The sequence below is a fragment of the Salvelinus namaycush genome, chromosome 25, assembly GCF_016432855.1.
Source record: "Salvelinus namaycush isolate Seneca chromosome 25, SaNama_1.0, whole genome shotgun sequence".
NCBI lineage: Eukaryota > Metazoa > Chordata > Actinopteri > Salmoniformes > Salmonidae > Salvelinus > Salvelinus namaycush.
The window spans coordinates 5,001,861-5,021,500 of NC_052331.1; the positions used below are offsets into that span (position 1 = coordinate 5,001,861).

General features: G+C 45.4%; 1 protein-coding gene across 2 annotated transcripts; it reads left to right on the top strand.

Moving 5' to 3' along the window:
• Positions 1-8,933: 8,933 nt before the first annotated feature.
• On the top strand, positions 8,934-15,978 carry LOC120019965 (protein AAR2 homolog). Of its 2 annotated transcripts, none has more exons than XM_038963374.1 (4): positions 8,934-9,013; positions 9,368-10,132; positions 10,509-10,738; positions 15,046-15,978. In XM_038963374.1, exons 2-4 carry the CDS (start codon positions 9,370-9,372, stop codon positions 15,211-15,213), a joined length of 1,161 nt encoding a protein of 386 aa, XP_038819302.1. In that variant the 5' UTR covers positions 8,934-9,013; positions 9,368-9,369; the 3' UTR covers positions 15,214-15,978. The 2 variants fall into 2 exon arrangements, with proteins under 2 accessions (XP_038819302.1, XP_038819301.1); XM_038963373.1 differs by lacking the exon at positions 8,934-9,013 and adding an exon at positions 9,024-9,270.
• Positions 15,979-19,640: the final 3,662 nt, after the last annotated feature.

Genomic DNA, 19,640 nt, shown 5'->3' on the forward strand with positions numbered 1-19,640 from the left:
CACGCTGTAAACAGCGTGAAGCAAACCCGTGCACATGCACAGACACTGTGTCCGACAGTGTGCTGCATCTCGCTCATCTCAATATCTCCGGTGCTGCTCCAGGCTACGACATTTTGCTGACTCTCCCTTTAATAATGGTTGTTAGAGGATGGTATACAATGCAATTAAAATATTTACTTGTAATACTTTGTGCACACACATAAAAAATATATATATTTTGTCTCATAATCCAGAGATTGCAATCCCTTTTCTTCAACATATATTTGGTGCTGTTCTATAAAATGAATCAGTTATTCAAGCTGCCCGCAGCTAATAAAGGTTTCTCAAACTGCACCATTTGTTTTTTAATCCTTTAAATATCAGTACTATTACTAGATATCAACTGTTCTGTTCTCTTTTGATGTGAAGTTGTTCTCAAAAATTGACAAAGAAACTGCTACAGCATGTGGCGGCATGGACATTACATGTGTGCGAACGCCATTACGCCAAAGACAAAGAGGAGGTCGAAAAAAAGACATAGAAGAATTTAGAGTTTTGATTGGATTTATTTTGCTCCCCGTTAACGGACGTCAATGGCGACAGCTAGTCTTTACTGGGGTTCGACACATAATGGAAAAAGACATTACAGAAAAAAAACGTTACAATTTACATACATTTAAAAACATTAACATGCGTGTGTGTGTGCATCTATCAGTTACACATACAGTTGAAATCGAAAGTTAACGTACACTTAATAAGTTGGAGTCATTAAAACTCGCTTTTCAACCACTCCACAAATTTCTTGTTAACAAACTATAGTTTTGGCAAGTCGGTTAGGACATATACTTTCTGTATGACACAAGTCATTTTTCCAACAATTGTTAACAGACAGATTATTTCACTTATAATTCACTGTATCACAATTCCAAAGCCAACTCCTCGTTTGGCCGCCTTTCCTTCCAGTTCTCTGCTGCCAATGACTGGAACTAATTGCAAAAATCGCTGAAGCTGAAGACTTATATTTCCCTCACTAACTTTAAACATCAGCTATCTGAGCAGCTAACCGATCGCTGCATCTGTACATAGCCTATCTGTAAATATCCCACCCAATCTACCTGCCTCATCCCCATATCTGTTAAGACCCCAAAGTATTCCGGTAAGGCGGATTGGGAAGCTTTTCATGCTCAGTTTGAACTGTTAGCTCATTTTAGGGGGTGGTGAAGATAGGGCACTGCAGTTGGCTTTATGCCTCATGGATGATGCTCTGGCCTGTTTGATATTGATTAGCCCCGAGGACAGACGTGATTATGGTGCTTTAGTGGGAGCACTGAGGAGGCGCTATGGACAGTTTGTACAGCCCAGGCTACTGCGCTCCGAACTGAGTAATAGACGCAGGCAGCCTGGAGAGCCTCTACGGGTGCTAGCTAATGACATTAGCTAGCACCCGTAGACACATGCTCCCCTCCGTGCAGAGCGAGCTAGCACGGGACCAGTTCATACAGGCGCTCTCTCCTACGGAGCTGCGCATACAGACCCAGCTGGCTCATCCTGAGTCATTGCAGATAGCCTTGGAGATGGCTTTGGAGAGGGAGCTGGTGTGGGCTGGTGCTTCAGCTGGGGCTTTGGTGGGGATGCAGGAAGATAGACCCTCTGTGCGAGCTGGGGGGCAGAGCAGCCCGGAGCCGGAAAAGCCTGCATGGGTGGCTGAAATGACAGAACTCATTCGTGATGTGTCGCTACAGGCGGGCTGCGCGCCCCCAGCCCAGCTACCCCAGATGGGAGAGGAGAGGACACTGTCTGCAGTGAGGGAGTTATGGGGGAGGAACTTTGTTGGTCTTGACCCCGAGCAGCAGGAATTCAGAGACAGCTTTGCGCTGAGTGAGGAAGAGGTGGGTCAGACTCATCTGGTGCAGCATGAGATCAACACAGATGATGCTCGACCCATCAAGATGCATCCCCGCCATATCCCGCAGGCACGCCAGGAGGCGGCAGACAAGGCTGTGTTGGAGATGCAGCGGGCAGACTTCATCGAGCTCTAAGACAGCCCCTGGGCGGCGCCAGTCGTCATGGTTCTGAAGAAGGGGGGCAAGCTGAGGTTCTGTGCGGACTACAGGCGGCTGAATGAGGTAACCAGGAAGGACTCATACCCCATACCACGTATCGATGAGTCGCTGGACCTGGTTATGGGGTCCTCCTGGTTCTCCTCACTAGACCTCCATAATGGCTACTTGCAGGTGCCCCTCTCCCCAGAGGCCAGAGCCAAAACTGCGTTCTCCACTAACAGAGGACACTGGCAGTTCAAGGTCCTGTGCTTCGGCCTGTGCAACGCTCCAGCTACTTTTGAACGTTTGCTGGGCAGGGTGCTGGATGGCATCCCCCGACAGTAGAGTCTGGTATACCTCGATGACATCCTGGCCCATGGCAGTTCCTTCCAGTCAGCCCTGGTGGCGCTACGGCGTGTGCTGGAGAGGGTGGCTGCCGCAGGTCTGAAGCTCCATCCCGAGAAGTGCCACTTCATGAGGAGAGAGGTGTCCTTCTTGGGCCACCGAGTGGGGAAGTAGGGGATCAGCACCATGGAGGACAAGGTGGGGGCTGTCCGAGACTGGCCCACCCCCACCGACCAGCGTCAGCTGAAGAGCTTCCTGGGCCTCGTACTACAGGAGGTTTGTACGGGGCTTCTCAAGCGACGCTGCTCCCCTGAACCGCCTGCTGCTGAAGGACAAGGCTTTCACTTGGACAGTGGAGTGTGAGGAGGCCTTCAACACCCTTAAACGTGCACTGATCGAGGCCCCCGTGCTCACCCCCCCTGACCTCACCTTGCCCTTTATCCTGGACACAGACGCGAGCAATGTGGGCATGGGTGGGGTGTTGGCCCAGTTGGGGCCAGAGGGGGAGAGAGTGGTAGCGTACTTCAGCAAAACATTTGACAAACATGAGCGCCGCTAATGTGTCACCCGGCGGGAGCTCTTGGCTGTTGTGGCTTCCGTCAAACACTTCAAGTACTACCTGGGTGGTCTGCCCTTTACTGTAAGGACTGGCCACTCTGCTCTCCAGTGGCTCATGTCTTTCAGAGAGCCAGAGGGGCAGGGTGGCACGCTGGTTGGATGAGCTTCAGCCGTATGACTTCACAGTGCAGGGCAGGGGCAACCCACTCCAACGCCGACGCCATGTCCCGTCGGCCCTGTACTGCAGACGGCTGCCGCCACTGTGAGCGGAGAGAGGGACGGGACACAGACCTACAGCCAGTGCTACAGTGGGTAGAGGCACAGGTGAGGCCACCATGGGAAGAGGTGACAGCGCTCTCACTCGTAACCAAAGGGTTGTGGTCAAAGTTTGAGAGACTGCGGCTGGCTGATGGCGTGCTACAGCGGGCATGGAAGGAGTCAGCTACGGGAGAGGAGAGGTGGCAGGTGGTGGTCCCAAAAGCATTGCAGGAGGCTGTGCTCCAGAGTACTCATGGGGGGGTGGGGACTGGACACTTTGGGGTCACAAAAACCCTCCGCCGCCTCCGTCAGGGCTTTTACTGGGGGCAGCACAAGAGGGATGTGGAGGACTTTTGCCGCCGCTGTGACAACTGCACAGCGAGAAAGGGCCCCCCAGGCCACTCTCATGCTCAGCTCCAACAGTTCCCAGTGGGGGCTCCCATGGAGAGGGTGGGAGTGGATGAGTGGGGCCGTTCCCCACCACAGACGGTGGAAACCGCTGGGTGCTCACTGCCATGGATTATTTCACAAAAATGGCCCGAGGTCTTTTGGAGCTGCGGAGTCCATCCACAGCGACAAAGGCAGAAACTTTGAGTCCCGTCTGTTCGCCACCATGTGTGAGAGGCTGGGTATGCACAAGACCCGCACTACTCCTCTCCATCCTCAAAGTGATGGCCTTGTGGAGCGCTTCAACAAAACGCTTGGACAGCAGCTGGCCAACGTCCCTGCCAAACACCAGCGTGACTGGGACAAGCACCTGCCTATGGTCCTCATGGCATGCTGCTCCACTGTCCAAGACTCCACCTCCTGCACGCCTGCCCCCCTCATGCTGGGGAGAGAGATCCGCACCCCTGCGGAGATGGCGTTTGGTCGGCCCCTGGATAGCCCTCATGTTCCCCCGGGGCCGGAGTATGCCCGGAGATTCCAGGACCGCCTGGAGACAGCCCACACCTTTGCCAGAGAGCAGCTGGTGAATGCAGGTGTGAGGCAGAAGAGGAACTATGACGTGCACACCCGGGGAAGGCACTTTGTGGCTGGGGAGCTGGTCTGGGTCTACAGCCCCCTAAGGAAAAAAGGCAGATGCCCCAAGTTGGACAGTCACTGGGTGGGAGCCTGCAGTGTCCTGGAGAGGGTAGGGGAGGTTGTTTACCGGGTGCAGCTTCCTCCCAGGGGGAGAAAGGTGGCACTGCACCAGGACAGGTTAGCCCCATACAGAGGGGCCTATGCTCCCCAAACCCCAGTGTTACAGATACAGGTATCCTGTGTGTATCCTGTGTGTATTTTGTTTTCTCTCCCTCACAGGTGGCAATCATCATTCCCCAATCAGTCACCAATCAGAAGACACACCTCCTCCTGTTTCCATTACCCAATAACAACCCCTTTCCCTTGGTTTAAAAACCCATTCAGTTGTTCTCTCTGGAGCTCAATCTCTCTGTCATGCAATCTCTATGTAGATCTCTTGTGTTTTGCAACTACATGTCACTTTGTCCGTTACCCTGTGAGTATTGTTTTGTTATGGTGTTTGACTGTTTGTTTGATGGTGGGAAAAGGGGGTACCAAGACAAGTCGCCCATGGGCATACACTACCCGTAGGAATACTTTGTCTAAGAACACTAGTTAGAACTGGGCAGACGACCCACTGTATTTTTTTGGGTTAGTTAGCTGTTGTTGAAGTAGGCTAGTCTAGCTTAGGGGTGTTTTTGGATATTTGTTTCTTTCCTTGGGTCCAGCTCAGCCCCTTTTCCTGCCCCCCCTTACCGTGTGTTTAGCAAATATAGCATGAGTGTTTGACGGTAATTTAGTTGTCTGTGTTTTTTTTTCGTTCTCACTGTTACGTTTTCACTATTATACTTTGCATGAGTTATGTTACGGGTCTCGTTACCACCCCCCCCTAGACTGTCGGGCCAAAGGGATTCATAACACCAGGGACCCCCACAATTCCCCTCTCTGGCAATGACATTCTCCAGGCACCCACCCCCAGGTGCCGCAGACAAGGCTCCAGACAACCCACTCCCCCTGTCTCCCTCCCTGTGTCACTGCGTGGTTCCCCGGAGCCACAGATTGTATTCCCCGTTCCCGCTTCCTTGTCCCCCATATCCCTTCCTTCATCCCCTGGGTCCCAGAGGGGCAGCCCCCTGCCACGGATGGAGCCACCTGTTTCACATCTGGACACTCCGCAACCATCACGGCCACGCAGGCAAAGGAGACCTCCGGGTCGCTTCAGAGACTTAGTTTGTTCCCTCGGGGACGAGGGACTTTGTGGTGGGGGGGCTGTGTAGCGACCCACACAAACAGCGGTGTGTTATGTGGTAGGCTGTTAGTGGGTTGTGTTGTACTTACCAGTGTTTGCGGGGTCCAACATGCCAATCAACCTGCTCTCTGCCAATCACGGGAATGCCTGGAATGTTCTGATGCCGGGCATCCTGGTGGTTGGCGGAGTGGCGTGGAGGGGGGTTGGGCAGGGGGATGGAGCATTCGAAGTTAAGACCAGGTTTAGCCATTGTTCTTTCTCTTACATCTGGCCTTCACAAGAGAAGGTCACGGTTGGCTTGTGGGGTATCTTTCATTTATTTGGCGTGGGCTACGGCCAAACAGTAGCCTGTGTAAAGTTGGGTTAATAAACTGTCAATTCGTAAACTCAAACCTCGGTCTGGACAATTGTTCCTTTATGATCTAGTCAGGTCATTACAGTATGCATGTTGAAGGGGGTGTGTCATCTACGACCGCTGCGCCACTTGGATGCTTTTGACCAGGGACTTTCAACTGTCATGGAAATTCTTAAACAGGGGCACTCTAAATCAATGTCAGCGCGCTGGAGAGGTTCCAACCAAATCAATGCACCAAGTACACATGTCGATCAGGAGCTGTACCCGGGGCAGTCCCGTTAGTTCTCTTATACACAGACAAGTTATATTTGCGTGATTTAGCTTATTCATCATTAATTCATCATTAACAGGTGCATGTTTATCAATAATTGGAAGAAGCAATTTTATAAATTCATCAAGTGCAGCATCTGGATGCTCCTTATTAATCACATCAGCCCAACAAATATTTTTAACATCATCCACATAAGAGTCACAGCAAAATAATTTGTATGATCTCTTATACACTATTTTAGGCCCAGCTTTCTGAACTTTAGCTTTCCTGGATATAGCCACTATATTGTGATCAATGCACCCAATGGGTACGGATATAGCTTTAGAACAAAGTATTACAGTATTAGTATAAATGTGATCAATACATGTGGATGATCTTGTTCCTGTAGTGTTTGTAAACACCCTGGTCGGTTGATTAATAACCTGAACCAGATGAGAAGCTTCCTCTTGAGCGGACATTTTGATGAAAACCAGTCAATATTCAGGCCCTCATGAAAGTAGACCTCTCTGTTTACATGACATACACTATCAATTACTTCAAACATATTATTTCGATTCTAACTGTTAGCACTTGGTGGCCTATAGCAACACCCCAAAAGAAATGGCTTTAGATGTGCCAGGTGAACCTGCAAACACAATACTTCAATAACACTTGACATAAGATATGGCATACAGAGATATGGCTCTGAATATATAGAGCCACACCACCCCCATGAGCATTCTCTTCTATAGATGGTGTATCCTTGTAATGCTACATCATCAAAGGAATTATCTAAGTTCATCTCAGAAACGGCTAATATATGTTATCTGATGTTAGCAAGTTATTGATTTCATGATACTTATTTCTAAGTCGACATATATTAATATGGGCTATTATCATCCCTTTCATCCCAGCATTCCCAGCAGTGTGTGTGTGCTGTGGGGTTGAAGCTACTAACCCATAGGCTTGGCTCTTTCATCCCTTCCACACTTTTTGGAGGTAAAGTGGACAATGAGCCCATCATAGAAGAAGACAAAGTATTCTTCAGGGTAGAGTTCTCCTGTCAAAGGCAAAGGGTTTACCTCAAACTTATCTCCTTACATCTTCAGGCATTCCCAAGTCCACTCGCAACAAATTATTATTCAATTTAATTTGGACAAATAAGGCACACAAGATCAGGAAAGATGTCCTTACCGACAAGATTTGTGATGGTCTTAATGTTTTAGATTTTATGCTGTTTATTCATGTCACGGCCGTCAAAAGGAGGAGACCAAGGCGCAGCGTGGTATGCGTACATTCTTCTTTAATATAAGAATGAACACTGAACAAAACTAACAAAATGAACCGGGAAGCTACACATATGAGTGCTGAACAGGCAACGACACATAGACAAGAACCCAGAAACACAAAAAGGAAAATGGCTACCTAAATATGATCCCCAATCAGAGACAACGATCAACAGCTGCCTCTGATTGGGAACCATATCAGGCCAATATAAACCTACACATCACCTAGACCTACATCACCTAGACCTACATACCCTAGACTTACAAAACCCCTAGACAATACCAAACCCCTAGACAATACAAAAAACTAGCGAACCCACCCTCGTCACACCCTGATCTAATCAAAATATAAAGAAAACATAGATATCTAAGGTCAGAGCGTGACAATTCCGATTACATATTGAACTGGATAAAGAGGTATCTCAAAAAACCTTACAGTCCTTGGAATAAAATACCATATTTGATTTTCCAGAAAATTGGGGGGCTTCATATTTCATTATACTGTGGGTAAACATCCTGTTAAATTGTCAACTTTTCATTAACAAGCTCTAATGTGCTAGTCCTTGTTATACAAGCACAACTTCACTCCACACTTCACTCCACACAAAACCTTATTTTTTCATAATTGGTTTGCCAATAATATCTTTGTTGTTAGTCAACTGATAAATTATAATGGTGATCTTTATACTAGCAAGGAAATATTAGCCAAATATAACTTTGTTATGTTGTGTAAGGAACATGACATTTTAATGAAAGCTATTCTCAATGGAACCCTTACTTTAATTGAAGGATTAATCAAACTTTTCATTACATTAGTGATAGTGTAGAAATGAATGGCATGAATGTATTAGATGAGAAATGTAACAATTTAGCTATAGAAATTATTAAGAGGAAGTTCACCCCTGTTGCAAGTTTTCAATGGGCATCTTAATTTGATGTGAAATGGCAGCATGTGTGGACTAATCCACATACATATTTGACAAGTATAAAGTAAAAGAAGTCTCTTACAAGATCCTTCACAAATGTTACCGTTGTAATAGTTGTGTTTCTAAATATGTTGTTAATGTAACGTGGAAAATGAATGCAGATTTTGTGAATTGGAAAATTATTTTGTCATTGTTTGCATAGTGAAATATTTTTGACAGATATGAACATGTAAATTAATGATGAGATGAGTAAACCTGTAAGCATTACCACATTTGATATAATAGTTTATTTTACATACAGTACATACACAATGACTGCCAATACATTGTGGATTTGTTACTTTTATTGCGAAAAAATTTCATCCATAAAATGAAGTTCATGGGTAAAAAAAAGTGATTTAGAATATTATATTACATCCGTGAAAAGTTTAACGAGCAAATGATCAAATACATGTCTACAGTATTTGTCAAGATGTAACTTGTCTATAGTGTAATATTCTTGCTTTGTGTCTTTCTGGTTTGATTTATTATTTACATTTTTGGGTAGGGTCTTTTGTCATATGTGATATTTGTATATTGTTTTGTACAATGTTCGTGTGATGCAATAACATTTTTTTTTCAAAAAATAAGACGAAGTGTTCCGAAGTTTCATACCTTCCGGAACTGTTCTCATTCTAGGTGTTTGTTTATTGGGGAAAGATTTTAGGCACGCACAGTAATGTTGCGCCAACTAGTAACGTGAACTCATCTACTAAACTTTCAGGTACAGTGAATCTTTTGGAAACGTCTTGATTTTCGAAACACGACTGTAGTGTTTTAGTTAAGTATGTTAACCTTATTTGCACGTTCAGGGTACATTTGGGCAAGTGTTAAGCAGCTAACTGTATCTATGGAGTTCAATTTAGAACTGTCTTGCTTAGTTAGTTAACGCTAGTTATCGAACGTTGGCTACTAGAGCTAGCTAGCTATCTTGCTTGCTAGCTCAAAGCATAATGAAGTATAACAGACCTGATATGTACGGTATGTAACTTACTTCTTTAGTAATAATGAAGCATGACGTTCAAAGAACTAGCTAGCTAACGTCTTTATTGATTCATTTCCATCACTGTGGGAACAGCCATGGCAACGGTGGACATGGATCCCGAGGTGGCACGGGGGTTGTTTGAGGAGGGGGCGACCGTCGTACTGCTGGGGGTTCCCGAGGGCACTGAGCTGGGCATTGACTACAAGAGCTGGCAGGTCGGGCCTCGTTTCCGCGGGGTAAAGATGATTCCACCAGGTCTCCACTTCCTCCATTACTGCTCCTCTAACGCACCAGACCGCGGGGGTGAAACAGGCCCTAGAACAGGCCTCTTCCTCACCCTGAAGCCCAGAGAGATCCTGCTGGCCCACTGGGACCCCAAAGAGGAGGATCTGGACTTCTCTGCCACTCAGGATGAAGATGAGGTGGGTCGGGTCCGAGCAGGCCTACGAGACCTGGACCCTTTCCTGGGGCCCTACCCGTACGAGGTGATGCGGAAATGGGTCTCCCTAACTGACAGGGTGAACCAGGAGCTGGCCACCAGGCTGCAGCCTCTCTCTGGGCGTGTGTGTGCCTTCAGCGACGTGATCCCAGAGCTCCAGCTCACACACACCAAGGATCGCGACGAGCAGAACCTGCCCAGGAACGACACAGAGTGTCAGAGCATGAGGGAGGGCCTGGACAGGCTTCCCAGGATGAAGCCAAGAGAGGGGACTGAGCTGAGGTTCTCCCCTATCCCCACGCAGACCTACCCTCCTGGGGCCACCCCAGCCCAGATCACCCAGTGCAGCCTGGACTTGAGCTATGCCCTGGACAGTCTGCTAGAGAAACATCACCAGCAGCAGCCACTCAACGTGCTGGGTGAGTGAGAAGGGAGACCTATGTGGTATATTTGACCAGTTTATATGAATGTATGGAGCAGTTGAATTGGAACTTGGACTAGAATTGTATAGACAGCGGAACATCAAATGAGATTGGGGCTTTGACATTTGAATTGACATGATTAGAGCCCTGCTGCAGGTCATATTTCTGCCTCAGCTGCCAATCCTTAACCACTATAAGCCACATTTTATGGGAAACTGACAAGGACAGTCTGCTTTATATAGAGGTGTACAATAAACTGGATACGTCTCTATTGTTTTGAGTTCATTACCAGTTGATAATAAACTGTCTGACTGATTGCACATCTTATCTTTCTCTCTCTCCCTCTGCTTCTCTCCCTGCCTCCCCCTTCCAGGTGAGCTGCAGTTTGCTTTTGTGTGTTTCCTCATTGGGAATGTGTACGAGGGCTTTGAGCACTGGAAGCGCCTTCTAGCCCTGCTGTGTCGTAGTGAGGAGGCCATGCGTCAACGCCGGGATCTGTACCTGGGCCTCATCGCTGTGCTCTACCACCAGCTGGGAGAGATACCTCCAGACTTCTTTGTCGACATCGTGTCCCAGGACAACTTCCTCACCTCCACGCTACAGGTGAGCTGGCATGAATGAATCATCAATCATTACTGATGTCTGTGTTAAGAGTATCTTCCCCGGGGGTCATTCCATGTCATTTTAGCAAGACACACCCACCTTTTCTGATTGTTTTGAATTACTTTCTGTCTGTAAGCTGTTAGTGTCTTAATGACCGTTCCACAGGTGCATGTTCATTAATTGTTTATGGTTCATTGAACAAGCATGGGAAACAGTGTTTAAACCATTTACAATGAAGATCTGTGAAGTTATTTGGATTTTTACAAATTATCTTTGAAAGACAGGGTCCTGAAAAAGGAACAATTCTTTTTTTTCTGAGTTTATTATAAAGATGCATTTGAAATATTGCTTCATCATTTGTAATGTATTTCCTGTGAATTTGGTCATTTTCTACCCAAAGTTACAAAGAAAATGATGTGATCCATTTAACCCCGAGAGTCGATGTCCACGCCCCGTGGAAATCCAATAAGTGTAATAAAAACATCACCATGAAATCTGTCACTTTAAGCTAGAGATATATATTTTTTGTATTGGATGCATCTCAATCCACTGCATTTCCCACTTCCGCATCTACGGTGACAGAGCTAGAGTTGTGTTTGTCAGACCATAAGACATTCTATAAATCGGTCTTCTCACAAAATTGTCAGTAGTGTCCAAACGGTTTGGCCTACAAACTATGACCCCTGTGGAAAGATGAGACTCATGAACACTAGGGTCTTCTCTGTTTTGCTCTGTGACTCCCACAAGCGTATCACAATTCCAGCGGGTCAGAAGTTTACATACACTATGTTGACTGTGCCTTTAAACAGCTTGGAAAATTCCAGAAGATGATATCATGGCTTTAGAAGCTTCTGATAGGGTAATTGACACTATTTGAGTCAATTGGAGGTTTACCTGTGGATGTATTTCAAGGCCTACCTTCAAACTCATTGTCTCTTTGCTTGACATCATGGGAAAATCAAAAGAAATCAGCCAAGATCTCAGCAAAAAATATGTAGACGTCCACAAGTCTGCTTCATCCTTGGGAGCAATTTTCAAATGCCTGAAGGTACCACGTTCATCTGTACAAACAATAGTAAGCAAGTATAAACACCATGGGACCACGCAGCCGTCATTAATCTCATTAATCTCCTAGAAATGAACGTACTTTGGTGCGAAAATCCCAGAACAACAGCAAAGGACCGTGTGAATGCTGGAGGAAACCGGTACAAAGTATGTATATCCACAGTAAAACGAGTCCAATATTGACATAACCTGAAAAGCCGCTCAGCAAGGAAGAAGCCACTGCTCTAAAACCTCCATAAAAAAGCAGACTACGGTTTGCAACTGCACATGGGGAAAGAGATTGTACTTTTTGGAGAAATGTCCCCTGGTCTGACAAAATAGAACTGCTTGGCCATAATGACCATCGTTATGTTTGGAGGAAAAAGGGGGATGCTTGCAAGCCGAAGAACACCATCCCAACCGTGAAGCATGGGGGTGGCAGCATCATGTTGTGGTGGTGCTTTGCTGCAGGAGGGACTGGTGTACTTCACAAAATAGATGGCATCATGAGGAAGGAAAATTATGTGGATATATTGAAGCAACATCTCAAGACATCAGTCAGGAAGTTAAAGCTTGGTCGCAAATGGGTCTTCCAAATGGACAATGACCCCAAGCATACTTCTAAAGTTGTGGCAAAGGTATTGGAGTGGCCATCACAAAGCCCTGACCTCAATCCCATAGAACATTTGTGGGCAGAACTGAAAAAACCTGTGCGAGCAAGGAGGCCTATAAACCTGACTCAGTTAAACCAGCTCTGTCAGGAGGAATGGGACAAAATTCACCCAACTTATTGTGGGAAGCTTGTGGAAGGCTACCTGAAACGTTTGACCCAAGTTAAACAATTTAAAAGCAATGCTACCAAATAGTAATTTAGTGTATGTAAACTTCTGACCCACTGGGAATGTGATGAAAGAAATAAAAGCTGAAATAAATAATTCTCTCTACTATTATTCTGACATTTCACATTCTTAAAATAAAGTGGTGATCCTAACTGACCTAAGACAGGGAATTCTTATTAGGATTATATGTCAGGAATTGTGAAAAACTGAGTTTAAATGTATTTGGCTAAGGTGTATGTAAACTTCTGACTTCAACTGTACATGTCTATGACATCCACAGGCCTCAAGACTCGCCTGAATGTCCCAGTTGAAAAATGAATGGAAGTATATATATATATATATATGGAGACTGTTTAGTGCCGAAAAATAAAGGGTTAAATACATGTTAGGACAGACAATTGAGAACAAACTTCCTTTAGATTTTTATTACGTAGGGGGACTATCTGTTCCATGTAGTGAATCTGTTATTCAATGTGTTTATTTGGGGCTAATATCAGGAAGGCCAAAACCTTTTTCATCAACAAAAAAAACAGATTAAATATTTACGAAAGTTTGGACACCTACTCATTCCAGGGTTTTTCTTTATTTTCACTTTTTTCTACATTGTAGAATAATAATGAAGACATCAAAACTATGAAATAACACATGGAATCATGTAGTAACCAAAAAAGTGTTAAATCAAAATATATTTGAGATTCTTCAAAGTGGCCACCCTTTGCCTTGATGACAGCTTTGCACACTCTTGGCATTCTCTCAACCAGCTTCAGGAGGTAGTCACCTGGAATGCATTTCAATTAACAGGTGTCTTTTGTTAAAAGTGAATTTGTGGAATGTCTTTCCTTCTTAGTGTGTTTGAACCTATCAGTTGTGTTGTGACAAGGTAGGTGTGGTATACAGAAGATAGCCCTATTTGGTAAAATACTAAGTCCATATTAGGGCAAGAACAGCTCAAATAAGCAAAGGTCCATCATTACTTCAATACAGAACATTTCAAGAACTTTGAACGTTTCTTCAAGTGCAGTCACAAAAACCATCAAGCGCTATGATGAAACTGGCTCTCATGAGGACCGCCACAGGAAAGGAAGACCCAGAGTTACATCTGCTGCAGAGGATATTTCCTTTAGAATAACTGCAGAAATTGCAGCTCAAGTAACACACATCTCAACGTCAACTGTTCAGAGGAGACTGTGTGAATCAGGCCTTCATGGTCAAATTGCTGCAAAATACCCTCTGTCTTTGTGAGATTCAGAGTAAGTGAACGGATGATCTCATGTGTGGTTCCCACCGTGAAGCGGGGTGATGGTGTAGGGGTGTTTTGCTGGTGACACTGTCAGTGATTCATTTAACATTCAAGACACAACCAGCATGGCTGCCACAGCATTCTGCAGCGATATGCCATCCCATCTGGTTTGAGCTTAGTGGGACTATCATTTGTTTTTCAACAGGACAATGACCCAACACACACCTCCAGTCTGTGTTAGGGCTATTTGACCAAGAAGGAGAGTGATGCAGTGCTGCATCAGATGACCTGGCCTCCACAATCTCTGACCTCAACCCAAAATCAGCCAACAAGTGCTCAGCAAATGTGTGAACTCCTTCAAGACTGTTGGTTAAGCATTCCAGGTGAAGCCGGTTGAGAGAATGCCAAGAGTGTGCAAAGCTGTCATCAAGGCAAAGGGTTGCTACTTTGAAGAATCTCAAATATAAAATACATTTTGATTTGTTTAACACTTTTTTGGTTACTACATCATTCGATATGTGTTATTTCATAGTTTTGATGTCTTCACTATTATTCTACAATGTAGAAAATAGTAAAAAATAAATTAACCCTTGAATGAAGGTGTCAACTTTTGACTGGTACTGTACTTCAAGGGATTTTAAAATTCAAAATCAAATAGCTAAATTATCCTTAAGACTTTCTGAAAACAATTCCATATAGCTGAGTAGAACCACATCTCCCGGCTTAGATGGCTTATGGGTTAATAAACACGAGAACAGCAACATTGATAAAGGTGTCAGAAACAGCGCTATCTAGTTGGCTTAACTTGGCACTTTCTCCATAATTTTTGGTAAATAATGCAAGCGACTTAAATGACACATTTCTCTAATCGGGAAACGATGAATTGCATCACCAGATTCACAAGGGAATGCATTACTAACGATGAAGAAACGATACTTAAGACTTTTCCGGCCTCTGTTCCCTCTACTGCACTGTAGCTTCAAAACAGTCAGTCATCTAGGGTTTATACACATCATTGGTCCTATCGCATCTGGCCACAAAACATTGTCTGCCATTTTCTATTAATTTCCTGTTGAATCGTCTCCGTTCGTCGGCACCCAGCAGGTGATCTACTGAGTACGGCCTACGTTCGTTATGGTGTCTCGCGCTTCTAACTTGCTCTCCATTTCCCTGCTCTCCCTCAGGACTTCTTCCAGTTTGCCAGTGGGCCGGGGGTGGACGGCACCCTGCGGAAGCGGGCAGAGAAGTTCAAGGCCCACCTGACCAAGAAGTTCCGCTGGGACTTTGAGGTAGATCCTGACGATTGTGAACCTGTCGTAGTGGAACTGCCCGATGGGGTCACACTGGACTGAACATGTTCAGAAGATTATCCATGTTCCCGGGTCAGGGGAGGAAACAGGACTGAAACCTCATTTTAAAAGAAGAGCGAGGACTTAATTTGTCTTTGTCTTATTTCCTTCCAGTGTGTTGCCTTGAATGGGAGTTTTACCACTAAGGAAAAACAACTGTCCTCCCAAGACTCTAGATTCTGGGGTGTCACTCTCTATAGGCCAACCAGTGACAGTTCTGACCATGCTTTCCTCTCCCTGGTCTACACATGAATGAGCACTTGGCCATCTGAACTGAATGAGGTCAATGTGGTACTTTCTAGGTGGATCATTCTAAGGTTTTAGAGGAGAATTCTGAAATGTGGAAAACCTCACTTCAGTGGTGCTTCTGTGTTCAGGCAAGCACCTATCAAGTGAGATTTTTTTGTTTGGGGGAATTGCTCGTCTTTGACAGTACATCAGAAAAAGCCCAAGTAGGTTACTGTTGCTTTGTATTTGAGTTGACACCATATCTGAAACTCGTGTATTTCTTACAATGTAGAACATTCTAGTGGAAAATGACCCTAGAACAGTTAATTCTGAACATGATTAACTGTGACTTAATCTTACTGTGCCACTGAAGACTTGTTGTTTTTCACAATGTGTGGGTATTCTACCCTGTGTGGACTATCCAGCAGAGTGTAAACCTCCCCCCACACACACACACACCTTTTGTTTCCTTTGTACCCATTCACTGTAACATTCTGTGACTGGACGTTTCCTTTTGATTAAACAACCTTTGATACCATGTGTCTGATTTTTGGTTATTCTGTTATAAACAGATTATGTCCACTAGATGGCAGCCCTGATCTTCACTAGCTCTGTACTTTTTATTGTATGTAGATCAATCTGGAGGGAGAAATGTTTGGTCTCTGATTTGAGGATGTCAGTAAAACCTTTTAAAAGACCTTTTCCCCCCCATTGATCTGTGATGGTTTTCACTAGATAACACAGCCACGGTCAAATTCCACAGCCACAAAGTTGAACTTGGATACAAACGGTTAGCAGTGTGTTTAGGTTTAAAATCATATTTTAAGAAGATGAACTGTAGAATGCTGTTAACTCCTACCAGTGCAGCACTGTTCTAAAGGTGCCATACGGTATGTGTCATTACATCTAAAGGTGCCATTACATCAGCCTCATCAGCACTGTTCAAAATGTGTTTGAGGTTTGTTTTATGACAGGAAAGATCTGCCAGGAGGTTGATTTATAACCGCAAGACCTTGTCGTGGAAATGCTGCCTGTGTGTGTGTTTGCATTCACAGCTGCGACTAGATGACCAACACTTTTCAGACTGAGGAGGAATCGCCCGCTCCTGCCCGCAGCATGAAAAATTCAGACCACACTGCAATTACCGGTCGGGTCCCACGGATGAATGCAGCCCTCTACTTCAGTGGACCTGTGAACACCATAGTGTGGAGGTGTGAGGGCATTTGACTTCAGGAGGACAGTTACTCACCCAGCTGTCCAATCCAGTCAGACTGTGCCCCGTTTCATTCCAATAACCCCCCACCCCTTATAAAACTATCCTGCTTGGGTCTGAAATTGCAACCATTTTCCTTTTAATATCCCTGACTTGTTTTGTTTGGTGCGCCCTCCCCATGCTGCCTGTCAGCCACACTTCTGAAGACACACACGGGACCAGGGCAGAGTGGAGGTTGACTGTGTATAGCCTCAAAGCATACCCACCCAGCCCCTGTGAGTCAATGTGGATTTTCTACTTCATTAGATGTGGCATTTCCACGGAGCTCACATGCTGGCCAGGCTGCCAGTACAAACATTGACCTATCTGTCTCTCAATCTATCCCCTCAGAGCAGGAATAATACATGGAGTGCGTGTGTGTGTGCGTGCGTGCATGTGTGTGTGCATGTGAATGAGAGAGTTATGCATCAGTCTTCATAGGCATATTTATCTGGCTGTTTAATGGAAGCATTGGCATTCTCTCTCACATTGAGTCAATCTGTTTAAATCCATTACCACTTTGTAGTAAAGCAAGGTGCATAATTATAATGAATTGTTTGTCAGAGTGTGTTTTTAGTAACTGACCAAGTCCCCATGATTACATATGGAAAGGACTGGTGTGTGTTGACTATAGCTGCTTTTTACAGCGCTATGGGGACCACTGGTTCCTCAGCCCGATGTGTGTTTAGAAACATTCACCAATGTGATTTCCTCTGACAGTGAATGGTAAACAGCTCGGTCCAGTCCTTCAGTATGTAATGCACAGCCAATCGGTGTTAACCACACAAAAATATTATTGGAAATGAATGAAGCCATGTGAATATGCAGTGAGGAATCTTGTGTACTGTATGTGCAGTGAGACTCAGTGAAATATGTGGCCATGTGAATATGCAGTGAGGAGTCTTGTGTTCTGTATGTGCAGTGAGACTCAGTGAAGTATGTGGCCATGTTAGTAAATGCATTGTGTTTGTGCATAGGTGCGTGTGTGTGGTAAAGGCTTCACTACCAATGTGAGTCCACTGTGGCAGCTCTACTAGCACTCCTCTCTCCCATGTGGCTCAGACTGCCCCTCCATCTCCTCTCTCATAGTTGTGGAGCCCCCTCATCTGGTTTTCCCTCATTTAGCAGTTCTAATAGTGTGTTGATGACCGGGCTGGAATTCTGCTCTCTCTCGGCTCCACAGCAACAGAGGCTTCACATGTCTGACTCACAGGACCCAAACGTGAGGCAGGTAGGTGCACGCTCCCAGAGAGTGTGTGTCAGTGTCTGTGTGTAAGGAACAGGGCTTGAGAGCGTGCATGTGTGTGTTTAAAGCTTAGTGTACAGGATAAGTATGTTCAGAGGAGAGCTGTGTGTGAGTACGTGTGAACTATGTTTTCTGTTATAAACTTCCCTTTTTCAGGACCCTGTCTTTCAAAGATAATTCATAAAAATCCAAATGACTTCACAGATCTTCATTGTAAAGGGTTTAAACACTGTTTCCCATGCTTGTTCAATGAACCATAAACAATTAAAGAACATGCACCTGTTGAATGGTTGTTAAGACATTAACAGCTTACAGACGGTAGGCAATTAAGGTCACAGCTATGAAAACTTAGGACACTAAAGAGGGTTTTCTACTGACCGAGTTACACACGGAACGCACAATCCCTCCATCAGTGCTCAGACTGTCCGCAATAGGCTGAGAGAGGCTGATCTGAGGGCTTGTAGGCCTGTTGTAAGGCAGGTCCTCACCAGACATCACCGGCAACAACGTCGCCTATGGGCACAAACCCACCGTCGCTGGACCAGACAGGACTGGCAAAAAGTGCTCTTCATTGACGAGTTGCTGTTTTGTCTCACCAGGGGTGATGGTCGCATTTATCGTCAAAGGAATGAGCGTTACACCGAGGCCTGTACTCTGGAGCGGGATTGATTTGGAGGTGGAGGGTCCGTCATGGTCTGGGGGTCACAGCATCATCGGACTGAGCTTGTTGTCATTGCAGGTAATCTCAACGATGTGCGTTACAGGGAAGACATCCTCCTCCCTCATGTGGTACCCTTCCTGCAGGTTCATGCTGACATGACCCTCCAGCATGACAATGCCACCATCCATACTGCTCGTTCTGTGCGTGATTTTCTGCAAGACAGGAATGTCACTGTTCTGCCATGGCCAGCGAAGAGCCCGGGTCTCAATCCCATTGACCTGTTGGATCGGAGGGTGAGGGCTAGGGCCATTCCCCCCAGAAATGTCCGAAAACTTGCAGGTGCCTTGGTGGAAGAGTGGAGTAACATCTCACAGCAAGAACTGGCAAATCTGGTGCAGTCCATGAGGAGGAGATGCACTGCAGTACTTAATGCAGCTGTTGGCCACACCAGATACTGACTGTTACTTTTGATTTTGATCCCCCTTTGTTCAGGGACACATTATTCCATTTCTGTTAGTCACATGTCTGTGGAACTTGTTCAGTTTATGTCTCAGTTGTTGAATCTTGTTAATGTTCATACAAATATTTACACATGTTAAGTTTGCTGAAAATAAACACAGTTGACAGTGAGAGGACGTTTCTTTTTTTGCAGAGTTTAGTAATCTGCAGAAGTAATTAATGGCAAGAGCAGTCCTTTGATGCCTTGCGAGAGAGAGAGGCATGCATGCTTTGTTGCCCAGACACAAGGACAGGGGGGTATGAGTCTGGTCCTTGAGCAACCCTTTTAACTTGGCATGAAAGCCTGCTGTATTGGCCTACTCGCTTTAATGAAGCAACACATCAACAACTATTAACTAAGTCAATCTATTGAAGTTGCAGGAGTGGTCAAAACATTACACGTATACCAGCAAGGTGTAGATATTTTCCTTTCTTTTCCCGTTTTATACCCTGCAGCTATAGGCAAGGAATCGTATCCTTGACTTTAGCCATGAGATCCTGACACGGGATAAGAGGGATCTAAAAGAATAACAGCACACACCCTG

Excerpts from the sequence above, each read along its gene's own strand:
- LOC120019965 (XM_038963373.1), top strand. The coding sequence starts at position 9,243 with ATGAAGTATAACAGACCTGATATGTACG. Across the intron at positions 9,271-9,367 it reads TAACAGACCTGATATGTACG|CCATGGCAACGGTGGACATG; the intron begins GTATGTAACTTA and ends CTGTGGGAACAG. Across the intron at positions 10,739-15,045 it reads TCCTCACCTCCACGCTACAG|GACTTCTTCCAGTTTGCCAG; the intron begins GTGAGCTGGCAT and ends GCTCTCCCTCAG.